Here is a 16,915-nt window from a genome sequence, read left to right as displayed (position 1 = left end):
GGATCATGTTCTGAGGAAGGAAAAGCTCCATGGATAAAGCAAGAAATAGCTGTTTCAAGCTGCCGAGGAGCAGCAAACAGATGCCTTTTTCATGGACAAAATCTCTCATATTTGGGCCGATTTAGACCTACTCCACAGTTAGTGCAGTATCAAATGCAGAGGCATCCAGCAACTCCTCTTGTGTGGTTAAACTGGATCGGTTTCAGTATGTGACTCCTGAGGATGTGGACAAGCTGCTTGGAACGGTGCGTCCTTCCACCTGTCTGCTTGATCCTTGCCCGACATGGCTTACACTATCTGGCAGGGAGGTTTTTGTGGAGGGTGGCAATTATTAATGCCTCTCTGAGGGAGGGCAGGATGCCCCCTTGTTTAAAGGAGACAATTATTAGACCTATCCTTAAAAAGCCTATCTTGGATCCCTCAGAGTTTAATAACTACAGGCCTGTCTCCAACCTCCCATGGTTGGGTCAGGTGCAGGGGCGTAGCAAGGTTGGAGGGGGCCCAGAGACAAGATTTTAAAATGGGCCCCTCGCTGATATACACGCACAAACACACTTCACAATATATAGTGCACTCACACTCACATCCCCATTATGGATACGGTGAATATCTAGTTCACATTGAATCTAGTTTTTTTACTCTCTGCTCCTGCCGATCTCCAAGAGACTCAATATAATTCATAGGGGGTGCAACATGGGCGGGTGGGGAGTCATGTGATGTGCCTCTGGTGGGGCCCTCGAGGCAGTGGGGCCCCAAGACGACTGCCTCCCCTTGCCTAATGGTAGTTACGCCCCTGGTCAGGTGATTGAGAAGGTGGTGGCCTCCCAGCTCCTGGCGGTCTTGGAAGAAACTGACTATCTAGACCCATTTCAAACTGGTTTTGGGGCAGGCTACGGGGTGGAGACTGCCTTGGTCAGTCTGATGGATGATCTCCCGTTAGGACTCGACAGAGGAAGTGTGACTCTGTTGGTTCTTTCGGATCTCTTGGCGGCTTTCAATACAATCAACCATAGTATCCTTCTGGAACATCTGAGGGAGTTGGGTGTGGGAGGCACTGCTTTGCAGTGGTTCCCCTCCTATCTCTTGGGCAGATTCCAGATGGTGTCGCTTGGAGACTTTTGCTCTTCAAAACTTGAGTTTTTATATGGGGTCCCTCAGGGCTCCATATTGTCTCCAATGCTTTTTAACATCTACATGAAATCGCTGGGAGAGATCATCCGGGGATTTGGTACTGGGTGCTATCAGTACGCTGATGACACCCAAATCTATTTTTCCATGTCAACCTCATCAGGAGAAGGCATATCCTTCCTGAATGCCTGCCTGGAGGTGGTAATGGGCTGGATGAGGGATAACAAACTGAGACTGAATCCAGACAAAATGGAAGTACTTGTTGTGTGGGATCGTTACTTGGGAAATGATATTGACCTGTCTGTTCTAGATGGGGTCACACTTCCTCAGAAGGAACAGGTACGCAGCCTGGGAGTGCTTCTGGATTCACGCATCTCCCTGGTTTCTCAGGTTGAGGCAGTGGCCAGAAGCGCTTTTTATCAGCTTCGGTTGATACACCAGCTGCGTCCGTTTCTTGAGATTCATGACCTCAGAATAGTAGTACATTTGCTGGTAACCTCCAGACTTGATTACTGCATTGCGCTCTATGTGGCTCTGCCTTTGTACGTAGTCCGGAAACTACAATTAGTACAGAACTACAATTAGTACAGAGCCAGGTTGGTCTCCAGGTCATCTTGAAGAGACCATATTACTCCTATATTACAGGAGTTACACTGGCTGCCAATAGGTTTCTGGGCAAAATACACAGTGCTGGTTATAACCTATAAAGCCCTAAACAGCTTAGGCCCACGGTATTTAAGAGAGCGTCTTCTTCTGCATGATCACCATCGTCCACTGCGTTTGTCAGGGGAGGCCCGTCTGTGGCTACCTTCAAGTCGTTTGGTGGCCACTCAGGGACGGGCCTTCTCAGTTGTCGCTCCGAAACTTTGGAATGTGCTTCCCATTGACATAAGACTCTCTCCATCTCTAGTGATTTTTAAAAGATATTTGAAGACTCATCTTTTTAACCAGGCCTTTTAGCTTTTGTAATTTTAAATATTGTAAATTGTTTTTGTTTTAAGCAGCATTTTTGGAGTTTTAATTGATTTTAATGTTTCATTTATTTGTATTGTTGTTTTATGATTGTGAACCGCCCCGAGACTTTGGTTTGGGGCGGTATATAAATGTATTAAATAAATAAATAAATAAATGTATGTATGTAAGCTTTGGGGAATGTCACAGGCACTCCTAAAACACTTATTGTGCTGAAAATATTTGCCTGAGAACAATTGGTTACTTTAGGGGCATTAATTAAACTTAAATGCAAACCATTTACCATCTCTCTATGGTGGCACATTAGAGCTACTATTGAAGGTATATTTGCAACCCTATCATTCCTTGACATAATTTAAATGGAGAAAGTTAGAAACACATTCCCTCCAGACAGGATCCTTAATAATAAATTAACTAAATTGTTTTCTGGAAATTTGGAATGTTTTACCCAACATGTCACATTAGATATATTTTTGCACTGTGAAGTAGAAATCGATATTGCATATGGTGATTTTCACTGACAACTAATGCTTCTCTCTCTTTCACTTCACTCTTCCTAGAAACTGTATAGAGAAGCTTGGGACAATGACAAGACTCAGATTCACATCATGCCTGACACTCCTGAAATCATTTTGTCTAGAGCCAACTTAATTAACACAAGTGATGTAAGTTTGACACTGGAATATGCAAGATAATTCCTGTTGTAATGTCAGTGTTTGCTGGGTTATCATTGTTACTAACCCTTCCAATGCGTCTCTCAACAGAAACTCTACAAGTTAGGATTGGAAGAACTGAAGAAGAAAGGCTATGACTTACCAGTCGATGCCATATCACTCAAGACAGCAAAAGCATCTAGAGATATTGCCAGTGAAGTAAGGCTTTCATTGTGTTGTTTTATAGCAGCAAACACTTAAAATTCCCCTTGTGTGATCATTCCTTAGCTTCACAGTTGAAATCAGTGTCTGTGAAATTTCTAATCACTCTGATATTCTTTTCAGTTTTGTTATATTATATAGAATAGAACATCACATTGAACTGATAATTGGATCTGAGGAGATGAAATTATTATTATTTATTCACACAGTCAGACAGATGTTACTGACTGGTTTGTTTTATTCAGACATCGAGTCCTTCCCAAGGACCTGGGATGGCTGAATTTTATTGTCAATGTTGTTGCTGCTGTTATAGATATCGTCGCAGAATATAGGCTGTTCCCAGTAAAGTTGCTTTTTGTAATTGGCTGATGATGATTTCTGTGTTCCCTATGGTGTTGAGGTGCTCTTCAAGGTCTTTTGGAACTGCACCCAGGGTGCCAGTTACCACTGGGATTATTTTGGTCTTTTTCTGCCACAGCCTTTCAATTTCAATTTGTAGATCTTTGTATTTTGTGATTTTTTCTATTTCTTTTTCTTCTATTCTGCTGTCCCCTGGTATTGCTATGTCGATTATTTAAACTTGTTTTTCGTTCTTCTCGACTACAGTTATATCTGGTGTATTGTGTGGCAGATGTTTGTCTGTTTGTAGTCGGAAGTTCCATAATATTTTTACATCTTCATTTTCTTCAACTTTTTCAATTTTATGGCCCCACCAATTTTTGGCTACAGGTAGCTTGTATTTTTTGCAGATGTTCCAGTGTATCATCTCTGCTACCTTGTCATGCCATTGTTTGTAGTCAGTCTGTGCGATCTTTTTACAATAGCTGATTAGGTGGTCCACAGTTTCAACTGCTTCTTTACAAAGGTGGCACTTGCTGTTTGTGGTGGATTTTTCGACTTTTGCTCTTATTGCATTTGTTCTTAGTGCCTGTTCTTGAGAAGCCAGTATTAAACCCTCTGTTTCTTTCTTCAAGTTGCCAAAAAAGAAAGAAAGAAAGAAACAGAGGGTACTGACTGCACAAGAACAGGCACTAAGAACAAATGCAATAAGAGCAAAGTAGAAAAATCAACACAAACAGCAAATTTATAATTTAATTAATTAATTAATTAAAGGATAAAGAAATTAATTTAAGGATAAAGAAACAAATTAATTAATTAATTTTAATTTAATTAATTTTAATTTTAATTAATTAATTCAATTTCTTTATCCTTCCAAAAATGGCTTAGGGAGGTTTACACATAGAAATAATATATAAATAAGGTGGATCCCTGTGCCCAAAGGGCTCACAATCAAAAAAGAAACATAAGATAGACACCAGCAACAGTCACTGGAGGTACTGTGCTGGGGTGGATAGGGACAGTTACTGATATTTTTCTAGTTAGCAGTTATTTTTCTCCTGAAATGACTCTGAAGAAAATTTCCTCCAATATCGGGAGCTGATTCAATACCATATTGAATCGTATTGATATAGTATCAAATAGGATTAGAGGATGGGGTGGGCTTATCTTAAAGGAAGAGCTGGCTTCTGTAAAGGAAGAGCAGAGACTACCTTCCAGCCACTGCAGCAGTAGTGTTTTAGATTGTTGCTTTCCCCTCCATCGATTCCCCCTATAATGCACCAGGGCAGCAGGAAACAATGTCATGATGCTCCCTTTTCCTGGTGCATTACTGGAGAAAAGAATGGTCACACTCTGAAATTATAGGGTATGGCTATTCCCTCCCCCCCCCACACACACTAATGCACCAGAAAGAAGAGCACTATGTAATGACGTTGCTTCCTTTCCTGGCGCATTATAGGACAGTACAGATTAGGGGAAAGTGATGTATTGAAAGGTCATGGTGGCAGTTGCCAAAAGGCAACCATTTTCTTCACAGATGCCTTTAAGGAAGAGCCCAAAGCATTGAGCCAATAATGATTATCAGCTTGATATGACTCTGCATTGTTAGCACAATGTGATAATGGGATTACTCCTTGATAAGACCCTTCAAAAGAGTAATGCACCTTTAGCGGTGTCAGAGTGGTGAGGAAAGGCACACCTTTACAGTCATCCTAGGAATGGGTTGATTATAGTCATTGATTAAATGAAATTATGCTTGAGAACATTTATTGGAAATGTGTCAGTTAGTTACATGTGAGTTACATGTCAGTTAGTTACATGTGAAATTAGTGAAAATTTTCTTCTCTTTTCTATAGTACAAATACAAAGATGGATATCGCAAGCAGCTTGGCCACCATGTTGGAGCTCGGAGCATACAGGATGACCCGAAACTTGTACATTCTATGAATGTAGCCAAGATGCAGAGTGAGAGGGAATACAAGAAATACTTTGAAAAATCGAAGACCAAGTATACCAGTCCTGTGGATATGCTGGGTGTCTTATTGGCCAAGAACTGCCAGAAATTAGTCAGTGATATTGACTACCGTCATTATCTGCACCAATGGACATGTCTCCCAGACCAAAATGATGTTATCCATGCTAAGAAAACATATGAACTTCAAAGTGATGTAAGTATTTTTTTGAATGGATTTGTAAAAACTGGCCTACATCCAGATTAATGTTGCACTAGTATAAATGCTGTTGCATTAATGCAAGGTCATAGTGCAAAAACATTGCACAAAAATGGAATGTCTGTTCTAAACTAGGTCTTTGGCTAGCAGAAGATCTGCCTTGGACAACACATTGTGCAATGTTTCACACATCAAGTTACACAGCACGTTGCATAACCTACTATGTGCCTCCTAGTCACACAATGTTGTGGAATACAGCAATTTTGCATAGTACCTCAAACTTCCTAAGAGCACACAATTTCTCTCAATGCAACACCAGCCTGGGTGTCAGCCACTAAACTGTATGTATATATATATATATATATATATATATATATATATATATTCCTAGGCTTTTATTCTAGCCTGAAATATTTTGATCAATGCTAGCTGAAGCTAAAAGCAGATTTCTGTTCAGCTTTTGTAATCATCGAAATCTGCATTTGTAAGTAATGCAAGTTAATAAATGAAATATTTGCATAATCTTTCTAACTTGGATATAATCTGGTAGTAATAATTGGTTAGTAAAATGCTGACCAATTTTTTGTAATATATGCTTTTATTAATGGTGCAATGATGTCCTCTTTAGTTGATGTAGTTTATACTTTGTGAAGGCAAAGATCTGCAGTGCTAATATAAGATAATCTGAAATTAGTTTCTTTTTTTTTAAACATATTTTTCTTTTTTACAGAATATGTATAAAGCAGATCTTGAATGGTTAAAAGGCATTGGCTGGTCTCCAAGTGGTTCTCTTGAATCTGAGAAGAATAAGAGAGCTTCCCAGATCCTGAGTGACAAACAATACAGACAGCATCCTGACACACTCAAATTTACTAGTCCTATTGATTCCTTGCCTATGGCTTTGGCAAAACATAACTCTGAAATTATGGACCATGTGAGTTTCATTTATGTCCTAAAAAAAACCAGTTGGGATTAAATGCTGTTACTGGTGTTTGTTTTTTTTTAGGTTCAGAATCATTTCTACAATTATTCTGTTTTAGTTTCGAGGTTGCATTATAGTTACAAACACTCAGTTTTGTTTGCTTTTTGAAATTTTGGGGAATTTTGGGGAAACTTGGTATATTTTAAAATTCTTTCTTTCTTTCTTTCTTTCTTTCTTTCTTTCTTTCTTTCTTTCTTTCTTTCTTTCTTTCCACCTAACAACAACTATTTATATACCACTTTTCAACAAAAGTTTCCGAAGTAGATTATTGTAATTATCCCCCACATTCTCACAATCTGTCCCCCACATTCTCACAATCTAAAAAGAAACACAAGATAGACACCAGCAACAGTCACTGAAGGTACTGTGCTGGGGGTGGACAGGGTCAGTTACTCTCCCTCTGCTATAAATAAAGAGAATCACCACAGTAAAAGGTGCCTCTTTTCCCAGTTAAGCAGGGGACAATTATAAAATTTCATGACAGCTTTACAACCAAAAAATTAACAATTAATAGTTAAAAACAGTTTAAAACAATTAAAATTATGAAACAAATTAAAAATATCCACCCACAATCTGGTGTGAACAGGTGTGTTGTTAAGGCCTTCCTAATGGCCCCCAGAGATGTTAAACCTCTTACTTCAGCAGGCTGAGTGTTTCAGAGCTCAGGAGTGGCTACAGAGAAGACCCAACTTTGAGTCACCACAAGACAAGCTGCTGGCAATTCCATGCAGACCTTCCCATCTAAAGCTGGACCTCCCATATTTAAAGTTAGGCTTGAAATAACAAGGGTGTGAAAATATGGCTTTCACAAGATTTATACAAGCATGTACTGTTTTACTTTCCATAAATGCATGCTAAACTTTATATTTGAGTTAATCTCATGAATATTTACTAGGCAGTAAGTCTCACTGATTCATTAGGACTTACTCCCAAGTAAGTATGCATATGATTACAGCCCCAGTTCCCTGATTTCACACACATGCTAGGGTTGCTATATGGAAAAGATACAGGTTTCCTGTACCTTTAAGAGATGTTCAGAAGAGGGAATTTCAGCAAGTGCAGTTTTTCATGTCGGGGAAAGAAAAGCTGCACCTGCTGACATTTCCTCTTCTATGAATCTGTTAAAGGTACAGGAGATGTGTCCTCTTTTCCATATGGCCACTAAACACATTTGACAAAAAAATAAAGTAAACCCATCCCCCTTACCAGTCTTCCCTGGATCTGATAAAATCTTCCAAAGACTACTGGGAAGCCCCGTCCCCACACTGACACCATTTACAAGCCTGCCCCACTTCACTTTCCCAAGTACAGCATTTGTCTCTTCCGATGAACACGCCCCTCATTGGTGGGAAGGGAGCAGACTTTGAAATCGCCTCAGGATGGGGTGTGGAACTTCCTGGTATTTTTTGCCACCACATAAACTGCACACAGTTTAATAAAGTCTGATTAGGGCTTAGATAAGGTGAGAAGGTGCAACCTACCCGCGTCTGCCCAATGAGCTCCATGGCTGGAGATGGATTATGAACTTGGATCTCTCCCATCCAAGACAAGCTTTCTGTCAACTTGGCCACAGTACCTCTTACTAGTGGATACACTTTACTTTTCTGGAGTCTGACCTAGTTTGTCCATATCAGTACTGCTGAATAGGATCCTAGTATCTGATCCCAGTTAAGAATTCCCCTCTTCGTGCAAATAAGAAAAGTCCTTTTTGCGTGATGATTATGTTTTTCCTTTTAACAATGACAACTTTCTTGAACAGCTGATGCTTTTCATACTAATTCAAGGAGCACGGATATATTACAATGGCCATTTTTAATTGCTGCTGCCTGCATTGAATAATATATTTACTGCTTATTATTTTTAGCGCATGTATATCGATGCTTGGAATAAGGATAAAACCACCATCCACATTATGCCAGATACTCCTGAAATTGTACTGTCACAACAGAACAAAATCAACTTCAGTGATGTAAGTGAATTTATTTAAAGTCTGTAATAGAAAACAAAATTAGTAGAGGGGAAAAATGTGCCCTTACAATGGCTAAAAGTGATATTTGTCATTCTTTCAGAAATTATACAAACTTTCTTTAGAAGAGGCCAGGAGGAAGGGCTATGATCTTCGAGCAGATGCAATTCCAATCAGGGCTGCTAAAGCTTCTAGAGATATTGCAAGTGAGGTAAGACGTTCTGCTTGTATGCCTTCAGACTCTGTCTCTCATGTGATAGGAAATATATTTTTCAAATTCCTCTCCATTGTTATCCATGGTTCACCTGGAGCGAGAATGGTCTTTTGAGAATTGGTTGAATCCTCAAAAGCTGTGATTAATGAAGCCCTATTAATTGCAGCTGATACAGTAATCTTGGGATACTTTGGATTACTCCCAAATCACTACTGACATTATATCATTTACACATATATGCAACTTTATGCCAAAGGTCATTCTTAATTTTTACGTGTCAAACAACTGCATAGTCTAGAAGTATATTGTAACCTCAGCTGACTAGTTAGTGCTCCAGGTTAATGATATTCTTCCTGATATGTTACCTTCTAAAGGCACATTGGGGGGGGGGAGGGAATGAAACAATACATGAACACTGCTTATTTGTTTGCCAACAGTACAAATATAAAGAAGGCTATCGCAAGCAGCTTGGCCACCACATTGGAGCTCGAAGCATACAGGATGACCCGAAACTTGTGCATTCCATGAATGTAGCCAAGATGCAGAGTGAGAGGGAATACAAGAAATACTTTGAGAAATCGAAGACCAAGTATACCAGTCCTGTGGATATGCTGGGTGTCTTATTGGCCAAGAACTGCCAGAAATTAGTCAGTGATATTGATTATCGTCATTATCTGCACCAATGGACGTGTCTCCCAGACCAAAATGATGTTATCCATGCTAAGAAAACATATGAACTTCAAAGTGATGTGAGTAGTGATCTGAATCAGTCCCTGTAATAACAATGGGAAATATCTGAAGGACAAACCCCTTCCTTTTTTGTAAATATTCTAGATTTGATCCATCCAGAGGTGTACCTAGTTGATTTTGGAGCCCCCACCTCCTCCACACACTGTGACACATGCACTATTTTTAACATGTGGGTTCTAGAGGGCACAAACAACAACTAAACTCACCAGAATGTAAGAATATAAAATATGCATTAGCAGAAACATTTCAACATGCAACCTAACATATTCCCATTCCACATACTTCTTTCTCCACTCCCCCCAGTGCCACTCAGGTCAGACTAAGAGGATTTGGAGACCCCCAAGGGGTGAGAAGGCCCTGGACTTTGGCCCCCAAACCGAGGGGTAAATGTGCCTCTGGATCCATCTAAATATCTGTTGTTGGCTTGCTGTAGCACAGCTGTTCTTCTCAAATTTGACATTCAATTGCTTCTTAAATGAATGTGGGAGAATGTCCATAATATGGGAGAAAAGTATAAATAATGTAATTATACAGTTCAGTATTGACAGTAATAAGTTATGTAATTCTGCAACTGCCTTATTGACTGTCTAGAGTAGGGCTGTACAACTTCAGTCCTCCAGCTGTTTGGACTATAACTCTCATTACCCCCAGCCACAGAGACCAATAGTTAGGAATTATGGGAGTTGTAGTCCAACAAAGCTTTTAGAAAGCTTTTAAAAACTTGGCTTTTTACCCAGGCTTTTGCATAATCGTTTTTACTGCGGCTTCTCTGTGTTTTTATCTGTTATCTGTTGTCTTGTTTTTATGCTTGTTTTATATGTTTTTAGCTTGATGTTTTTATTGCTTGATGTTTTTATTGCTTTTATTGTATGTTTTAATTTTTGTAAACCGCCTTGGGGTTTTCTTTTAACAAAAGGCGGTATAGAAATGTAAAAATAAATAAATAAACATCTCCAGGAGCTTTTCCAGACAGCAGCCTTTACCATGGGTTTACTGTGAGCCTTCACATGGGTTTACTGTGAGCCTTCAATGTGAGTTCGAAGTCCCCAAAAACGGACACGAAAAGTGTGTGTGTGGGGGGGATGTGTTAAACCCCAGATAACTCTAATGCACGATGAAAAATTCGAATGGTGTGTGAAGTGCTTCCCGATAGCTCACAGGGACTTCGGAGTAAATTTGGCCGATATGTGAAGGCACCCACTCCATTCCCAGAGGAGATGCGAACTAAAAGCCAGGTGTGAAAAACTCCCAGGAAGACCAAAGTTGTGCAGCCCTGGTCTAGAGTTTAGGGAAAATATAACAACTTCCTACCTATCTGAAAACCTGAATTCACCGTTGTAGGTCTTGGAAGTTTGAGAAGTATGTTTTCTTGGTAAAGAACCATTAGGTTTGAAGTTTGCTTTAGCAGAGAGCTAAGCTTGGTTTTATTGATTTTCAGTCAATGATGTAACATCTTCCCTCTTCAGAGGTCATTAAGGCATTAAGATTAGTGAAACATGATTGTAGGAGATTTCAGTGGAAAAGGGGAACTGATTTTTCATTTCTGGCTGGAAGAACATAGTAGGTTAGTCAATGCTATGGCAAGTAGTGAACAAATGGAAATTAATCTGCAATCCATAATGTATGTTCATGAAGGAACATGTCTTGCAGTCATTGGTCCAGAGCAAGTGAGTTATGCATTATGACCGAGAGTCTATACCAACACAAAGTGAAGCCACATGGCCTAAGAAGGGAGGAGCTTATTGCAGTTCTCAGGACAAGTGAAACTGCTTTGTTGGTTATTTTTGGATTGTTTGACAGATAGCTTCTAACTAAATAACTGTTTAATGTACTTCATAGAACTGCTACAAGGCAGACCTCGAGTGGCTAAAAGGCACTGGCTGGGTTCCTATTGGTTCACTGGAAAATGAAAAAGTCAGGAAGGCTGGAGAGATCCTCAGTGAAAAGCTGTATCGACAGCCACCAGACCAGTTCAAATTCACCAGTATAACAGATTCTCTAGAGATGAACTTGGCCAAGCATAATGCAGAAACGATGAATAAGGTGAGTCTGACTTGTACTACTTGCAAATTAGTTTTGTAGTGAAAACTATTTCAGGATGATATATTGTGATTCAAAATATTATGAAAAGACAAAGCTGGCAATCCTTCTAAAGTACTCTCCGTGATTTTAATGGGAAAGCTTTAAGCCAGCTGATTATGTTTCATATTTCATTTAGTCACAGTGAGACTTGATTATGCTCAACTTTGGAGCATACACAGAGATTGGGTAACTTATTTGCAACATAGCATGCAAATTCAATCTTAATAAATTTCTACGTATAAATGAAAAAGTCAAACAAGCAAATGGCCTTATGGCCTCTGCAAACAAACTATTGCACTTCATGTTATCTGACTGAGCATTTTAGACATTTTTATTTTGATCTGTCATTGCAAGCTTCATGAATTATAAGACCCTGGAGTTTTTTTAGTCAGATGGGCTTAAACTCTGAATGAATATTTCAAATGAGTGCAAGGTGAATTTCTAAGCATAAACTTTAGAAATAGAGTTCTCTCTCAGCAGGTTATTGTAATTCTGTAAGGGGTCTTCTCCGGAAAAACACCAAGACTGCCGAATGATTCTTCCTGTAATGGATCTCTCTTTCTTCTTGTGCTGTTCCACAGCGCTTGTATACTGAAGCTTGGGAGAAAGACAAGACTACAATCCATGTCATGCCTGATACGCCTGAAATCATGCTGTCAAAACTCAACAAGCTAAACTATAGTGAGGTGAGTACAGGGTCACTCATATATACCGAGAGGTGTTGTGAATGTTCCAGCCAGTCAGAAGCAGCGCCTGTGGTTGTTGCATGACTTGTGGGTCAGCTTCCAGGTATGTGGTTCAGTTTCCAAGTATGGCTATGAGGATTCAAGTGCCGGAACTGGAGCTGGAGGCATTTGCTTCAGTGTAATGCAGCCAAGTTGTGGAGCACAGTAAAGTCAGATGGGCTTAAACTCTGAATGAATATTTTGCCAGTAAATGGCAAATATCTTGCCAGTAAGTATCTTGCCAGTAAATGGCAAGATATGAATATATGTTTGCAAAATGAAGGATATAGATTTGGGTTCTACTGAAGTGAACTGTATCTGTAGTGCTTTCCTATGATCCATTTTATAGAATACAGGGGTAATGAAATAAAATATCTTGTTCTTTCATGCAGAAATTGTACAAACTGGCCCTGGAGGAATCGAAGAAGAAAGGCTATGACCTGCGTGTGGATGCTATCCCAATTCAAGCTGCCAAGGCATCCAGAAATATTGCTAGCGATGTGTGTAGCCATTTTATTCCTTATATAGAAATACCTTGCTAAACATACAAGCTATTCTCATGATCAGTGCAAAGCGGGCTAAGGCCAAGCCCGGTTTAGTCAAAGCGGGTAACCCACTTACTTGCCCCTGCCTTAAGCCCAGGTTAGCGGAGTGCTCATGAGAAGAGCCTCATAGTGTTAACTGTGAACTGCTTTATACAAAATGTTTACTCAGTAGCTAGCCTCATTGGGTTAGGACTAATACTTAGGCACACAGTGAAAAAGGACGTCTTTTTTATATAGTTGTATCAGTGAATTCCCTCCAGGATAGCACTAAAAAGTGAGGACAGAGAGAGATGTTTCTCGTCCTCCTTGGTTACCAAAGGGGAACCTATGTGTTTTGGGGGACTCCTTTATTTCCATAGCAACTTCTTACACCTCTCAAAGAAAGAAATATGCCATTTTTCAGTTTGGCTTCATATTGACAGTGATTCTAAGCTCTGAGAAGCTCAGGGCACAATATTTTGCTCACATGATTGTTGTGAAGTATTTGATTCTCTGAGGCTGTTCTCACACACAACTGCACCACCCAGGCTAGGGAAGCCCTGCCTGAGATAGGCTGCATGTAAGAACTGCCAAGACTGGGTGGAATTCCAATGGGGCAGCGCCACCCAGCCCAGTTTTTTATTCCAGCTTTTAGCCAAGATTAAGGGTGTGAGCATGCCATTAACCCCAGCTCTGGGACTGTGTGTTCCCTCAGGCTGCGTTAAGCCTGAGTGAACACATCGCTGCGTGCCTAGAGTGCCCATATACCGGGGGGATCCCATCAATTCACCGCGCTTGTAGCACGCACGGATCGTCTGGGAGTGCAGTCCACACTCCCAACAACATTTCTGCTGTTGTCTGGGGCAAAGGTAAGTTGGACCAGCCTTTTCCCCTCACCCACCCAGTCCTGTGAATGGCCTCTCTGCTTCCTTGCTGCCACAAATTTTGATTGGCTTACATCTTATATTTCAGTTTCATTACTATAACCAAAAGGCACCTGAACGAATAATGCACAGAAATGTTCAGACGCTATGTGTTGCAGAAGAATTTCTAGTCTGGAACTTCTATTCTGAAACTTCCAGAAGAGCTTCTAGTTTCTTCCTTAATTCTTATTTAAAGCCATCAGCTCAGGTTGCTAATGCCCTACTCAGTTCAATGGAAGCCCTACCTATGAGTTGTCTCAATTTCTTTCCTTGCTCTTCCACATATGGGCAGCTAGTGTGTGGAGCCCTGTATATCTTTCAAACCTGACATAAGCTGACATTTAGATTTAGCCCGATAGTCATCTATATTTTGCTCCCACCCTCATCTCAAAGCCACATCCCTATTCAGAAAATATACATGATCAATTTGTAATATATACTATTTTTGTTTTGACAGTACAAATATAAAGAAGGTTATCGCAAGCAGCTTGGCCACCACATTGGAGCTCGGAGCGTACAGGATGACCCGAAACTTGTGCATTCCATGAATGTAGCCAAGATGCAGAGTGAGAGGGAATACAAGAAATACTTTGAGAAATCGAAGACCAAGTATACCAGTCCTGTGGATATGCTGGGTATCTTATTGGCTAAGAACTGTCAAAAATTAGTTAGCGATATTGATTACCGCAACTACTTGCACCAGTGGACGTGTCTTCCAGACCAGAATGATGTTATCCAAGCTAAAAAAGCCTATGAGCTCCAGAGTGATGTGAGTACAAAATAATGTTGGGGCCAAATTAGACTTGATATGGATAGCCACACACATTTGTTCAGGGCCAGTTACTGAGTGAGCCGGTTGCCTTAGGTGGCTAATGACTGGGCACCAGCAGACAGCAAGATGCGTCCTGCCACCTCACCTGACTTCCTTTTCCATTGCATGTTATCTGAGGAACTCTCTTTTGCTGCCGCCGTCACCACTATCACCATCACCATCTCCTTCTCCCCTTCCTTTTTTTTTACTGCCTCGGCCTCTTCCCTTGTTACTGCTGGCCTGATAATGAGAAGGGGGAATAAGCAGGATTGAAAATGAGGAAAGATCATTAGAGTACAGGAGACCTCTTATAGAGGAAGAAGGGTGCACATGCTGCAAGGGAGGAGGGCACACACACAAAATCAAGCTGCGACTACTGTACCCATTACTTGAAAAAATTGAGTGGGTGGCATTTGGCACCTTGTCTTAGGCATACGTAAGCCTTGGACCACCACCTCTTTTGTTTATCCACATATCTTTCCTGTACATACATTGGGGATTGGGATGTAATATATTACAACAGGGTTGGAGCTACCATTGTCCTTGGAACATGAGCCTTGCCACCTCTGGGGGCCTCACCTTTTCTCCTCCAGCCAGCTGCTTCTCTACTGCTGCTGTCTGCCCCCACTCCCCTCATCCTTCCATCCACTCACATGCCTCTGTGCCAGCTAGCCAGCCAGCTCCTATTCCACCACCATCTGCTTGCCTCCTCCTCCATCCACTTTAGTGTTGAAGCTGCAAGAGCAGGCAACTCCCAGGGGGCGGCAGAAGTGATGAACACAGGGGGCTGTGCTCGCTGCTGCAGGGGAGTGGAGGCTGCATGCGCTGTTGTGAATGAGTGGGGACCCTGCATGCTGCCGGGGGGAGTGAACACAGACCTCCCCTTGCTACCCCACTGTGTGTGTGTGTGTGTTTGGGGGGGTAGCCAGTTTGTTTTACAGCAAAAAGGGCAAGTGAGTGGAGCTGAACCTTCACCTCTCCCCTGCCTTGATTCCATGCACTCTGTAAAGGATTTCCTCTTCTTAAAATCCTCCTCTGGCACCTCTGTCCACTTAATACAACTCTGCTGCCACCTATCTCTAGTTATTCTTAATATTAAATCACCCTTGAGTTTCCCCCCTCTTGTAATAGGTGGTAATAAGGCATGGGCATGGTTTCAGGCACTGGTGAAATATGGGACTTCAGTTACATAAAGAAAAACAACATTTATTCAGTAAATTCTGAATTGCTTTGCTGCTGAAGGAGGATAACCCAATGAACTAAAACTTTAAGATCCTGGGAAGAACAGCCCAACCCAGTTATTGTAGTCCTTCTCAAGAGACAGCCTTCTCTTCTATACTTTCCAAAGCCTTTACCTCTCTTCCTCAATCTTCTAATGTCTTACCTTTGTCCTCAGTGCCTTTTAACTTCTTTCTCCTTGTTCCTTCTCCTCATTATTTCTCCTCTTTAAAAAGCATTTAATTTCTCTGTTCGCTCCTTCCTTCTATCCCTGATCTCTCTTTCATCCCTTCTTTACAGGATGCAGAGACAGGGACAATAAATTCAGAATATTTTGCTTCCCAAAGGAGGGAACCAATCGGTTTCCTACCCAAATGGCCCTCAAGAGCGCTAAGCACCATGTGGTTGATTTCAATGCTGCCCCCGCCCTCATCAGCCCGACTCAGGAGAAGATCCTTCAGGCACTTCAAACACTGCCTCCACATTCCTTTTGTCAACTTCCATCCTGGAAGGGTTGAGCCCAGCAGAGGACACAAGTAGAGAGGACACAGCAGGGCCTACTCGCCCTCCTCCCCAAAGCTTGCCTTTCTTGGTGACTGCCTCAGTGTCCACCATTTTGAGGCCTGGACTTGCACAAGGGGGAGGAGCAGGCATGGCCCAGGAACAGCCCACATGGTCTAGCAGCCAAGATCGGCAACAGCTAGGCCGACCGATGGATGCTCCATGGTTGCTATAGGCGATTCATCACCTTCTGGAAATAGGGGTGATAGAGAAGGTACCTCAAGCTCAGTGGAGCGGAGGGGTCTATTCTCTTTTATTCCCTGTACCCAAAAAGATGGATCTCTCAGAGCTGTCCTAGACATACATTTCTGAACAAGTTCATCAGGTGAAGGAAGTTCAAGCTGGAGACCCTACACTCTGTTGCAGACTCTCTTCATCACTGTGGCTTAATAGACCTCACAGAGGCATACCTACACATTCCCATCCACCCTGCAAGCTGCCTCTTCTTTCGCTTTTACTATAGAGGAATCTTTTATCAGTACAAGGATCTATTTGCCTCCCTGAGCAATGCCAAGATGGACAGATTTTTCAGCAGATTACTCTGTCAGGGAGCAGAGATAGTTGACGCTCTATCAGACCCATGGCCCCCAACTTGACCTTCCCTCCGGTACCAGTGATAAGTTGGTTCCTATGCAAGGTGCACCTAGACAGAGCAGAAGTGATTCTCGTGGCTT

The 16,915-nt window shown here is 41.4% G+C and overlaps 1 protein-coding gene across 38 annotated transcripts in view; it reads left to right on the top strand.

Moving 5' to 3' along the window:
* The window catches only part of NEB (nebulin), a 268,629-nt gene that overhangs the window by 83,482 nt on the left and 168,232 nt on the right, over nucleotides 1–16,915 (top strand). For all 38 annotated transcript variants that reach the window (XM_053258532.1, XM_053258395.1, XM_053258346.1 and 35 more), the window contains 11 exons: nucleotides 2,661–2,765; nucleotides 2,865–2,972; nucleotides 5,171–5,482; nucleotides 6,216–6,419; nucleotides 8,332–8,436; nucleotides 8,537–8,644; nucleotides 9,085–9,396; nucleotides 11,237–11,440; nucleotides 12,061–12,165; nucleotides 12,597–12,704; nucleotides 14,109–14,420. In XM_053258532.1, the coding sequence (XP_053114507.1) occupies nucleotides 2,661–2,765; nucleotides 2,865–2,972; nucleotides 5,171–5,482; nucleotides 6,216–6,419; nucleotides 8,332–8,436; nucleotides 8,537–8,644; nucleotides 9,085–9,396; nucleotides 11,237–11,440; nucleotides 12,061–12,165; nucleotides 12,597–12,704; nucleotides 14,109–14,420 (1,983 nt within the window). The remainder of the gene's footprint in view (nucleotides 1–2,660; nucleotides 2,766–2,864; nucleotides 2,973–5,170; nucleotides 5,483–6,215; nucleotides 6,420–8,331; nucleotides 8,437–8,536; nucleotides 8,645–9,084; nucleotides 9,397–11,236; nucleotides 11,441–12,060; nucleotides 12,166–12,596; nucleotides 12,705–14,108; nucleotides 14,421–16,915) is intronic.

The sequence above is a fragment of the Hemicordylus capensis genome, chromosome 1 (assembly GCF_027244095.1).
Source record: "Hemicordylus capensis ecotype Gifberg chromosome 1, rHemCap1.1.pri, whole genome shotgun sequence".
NCBI lineage: Eukaryota > Metazoa > Chordata > Lepidosauria > Squamata > Cordylidae > Hemicordylus > Hemicordylus capensis.
Note: the sequence above shows the minus strand (reverse complement) of the source record. Positions and strands in the feature narration are given on the sequence as shown.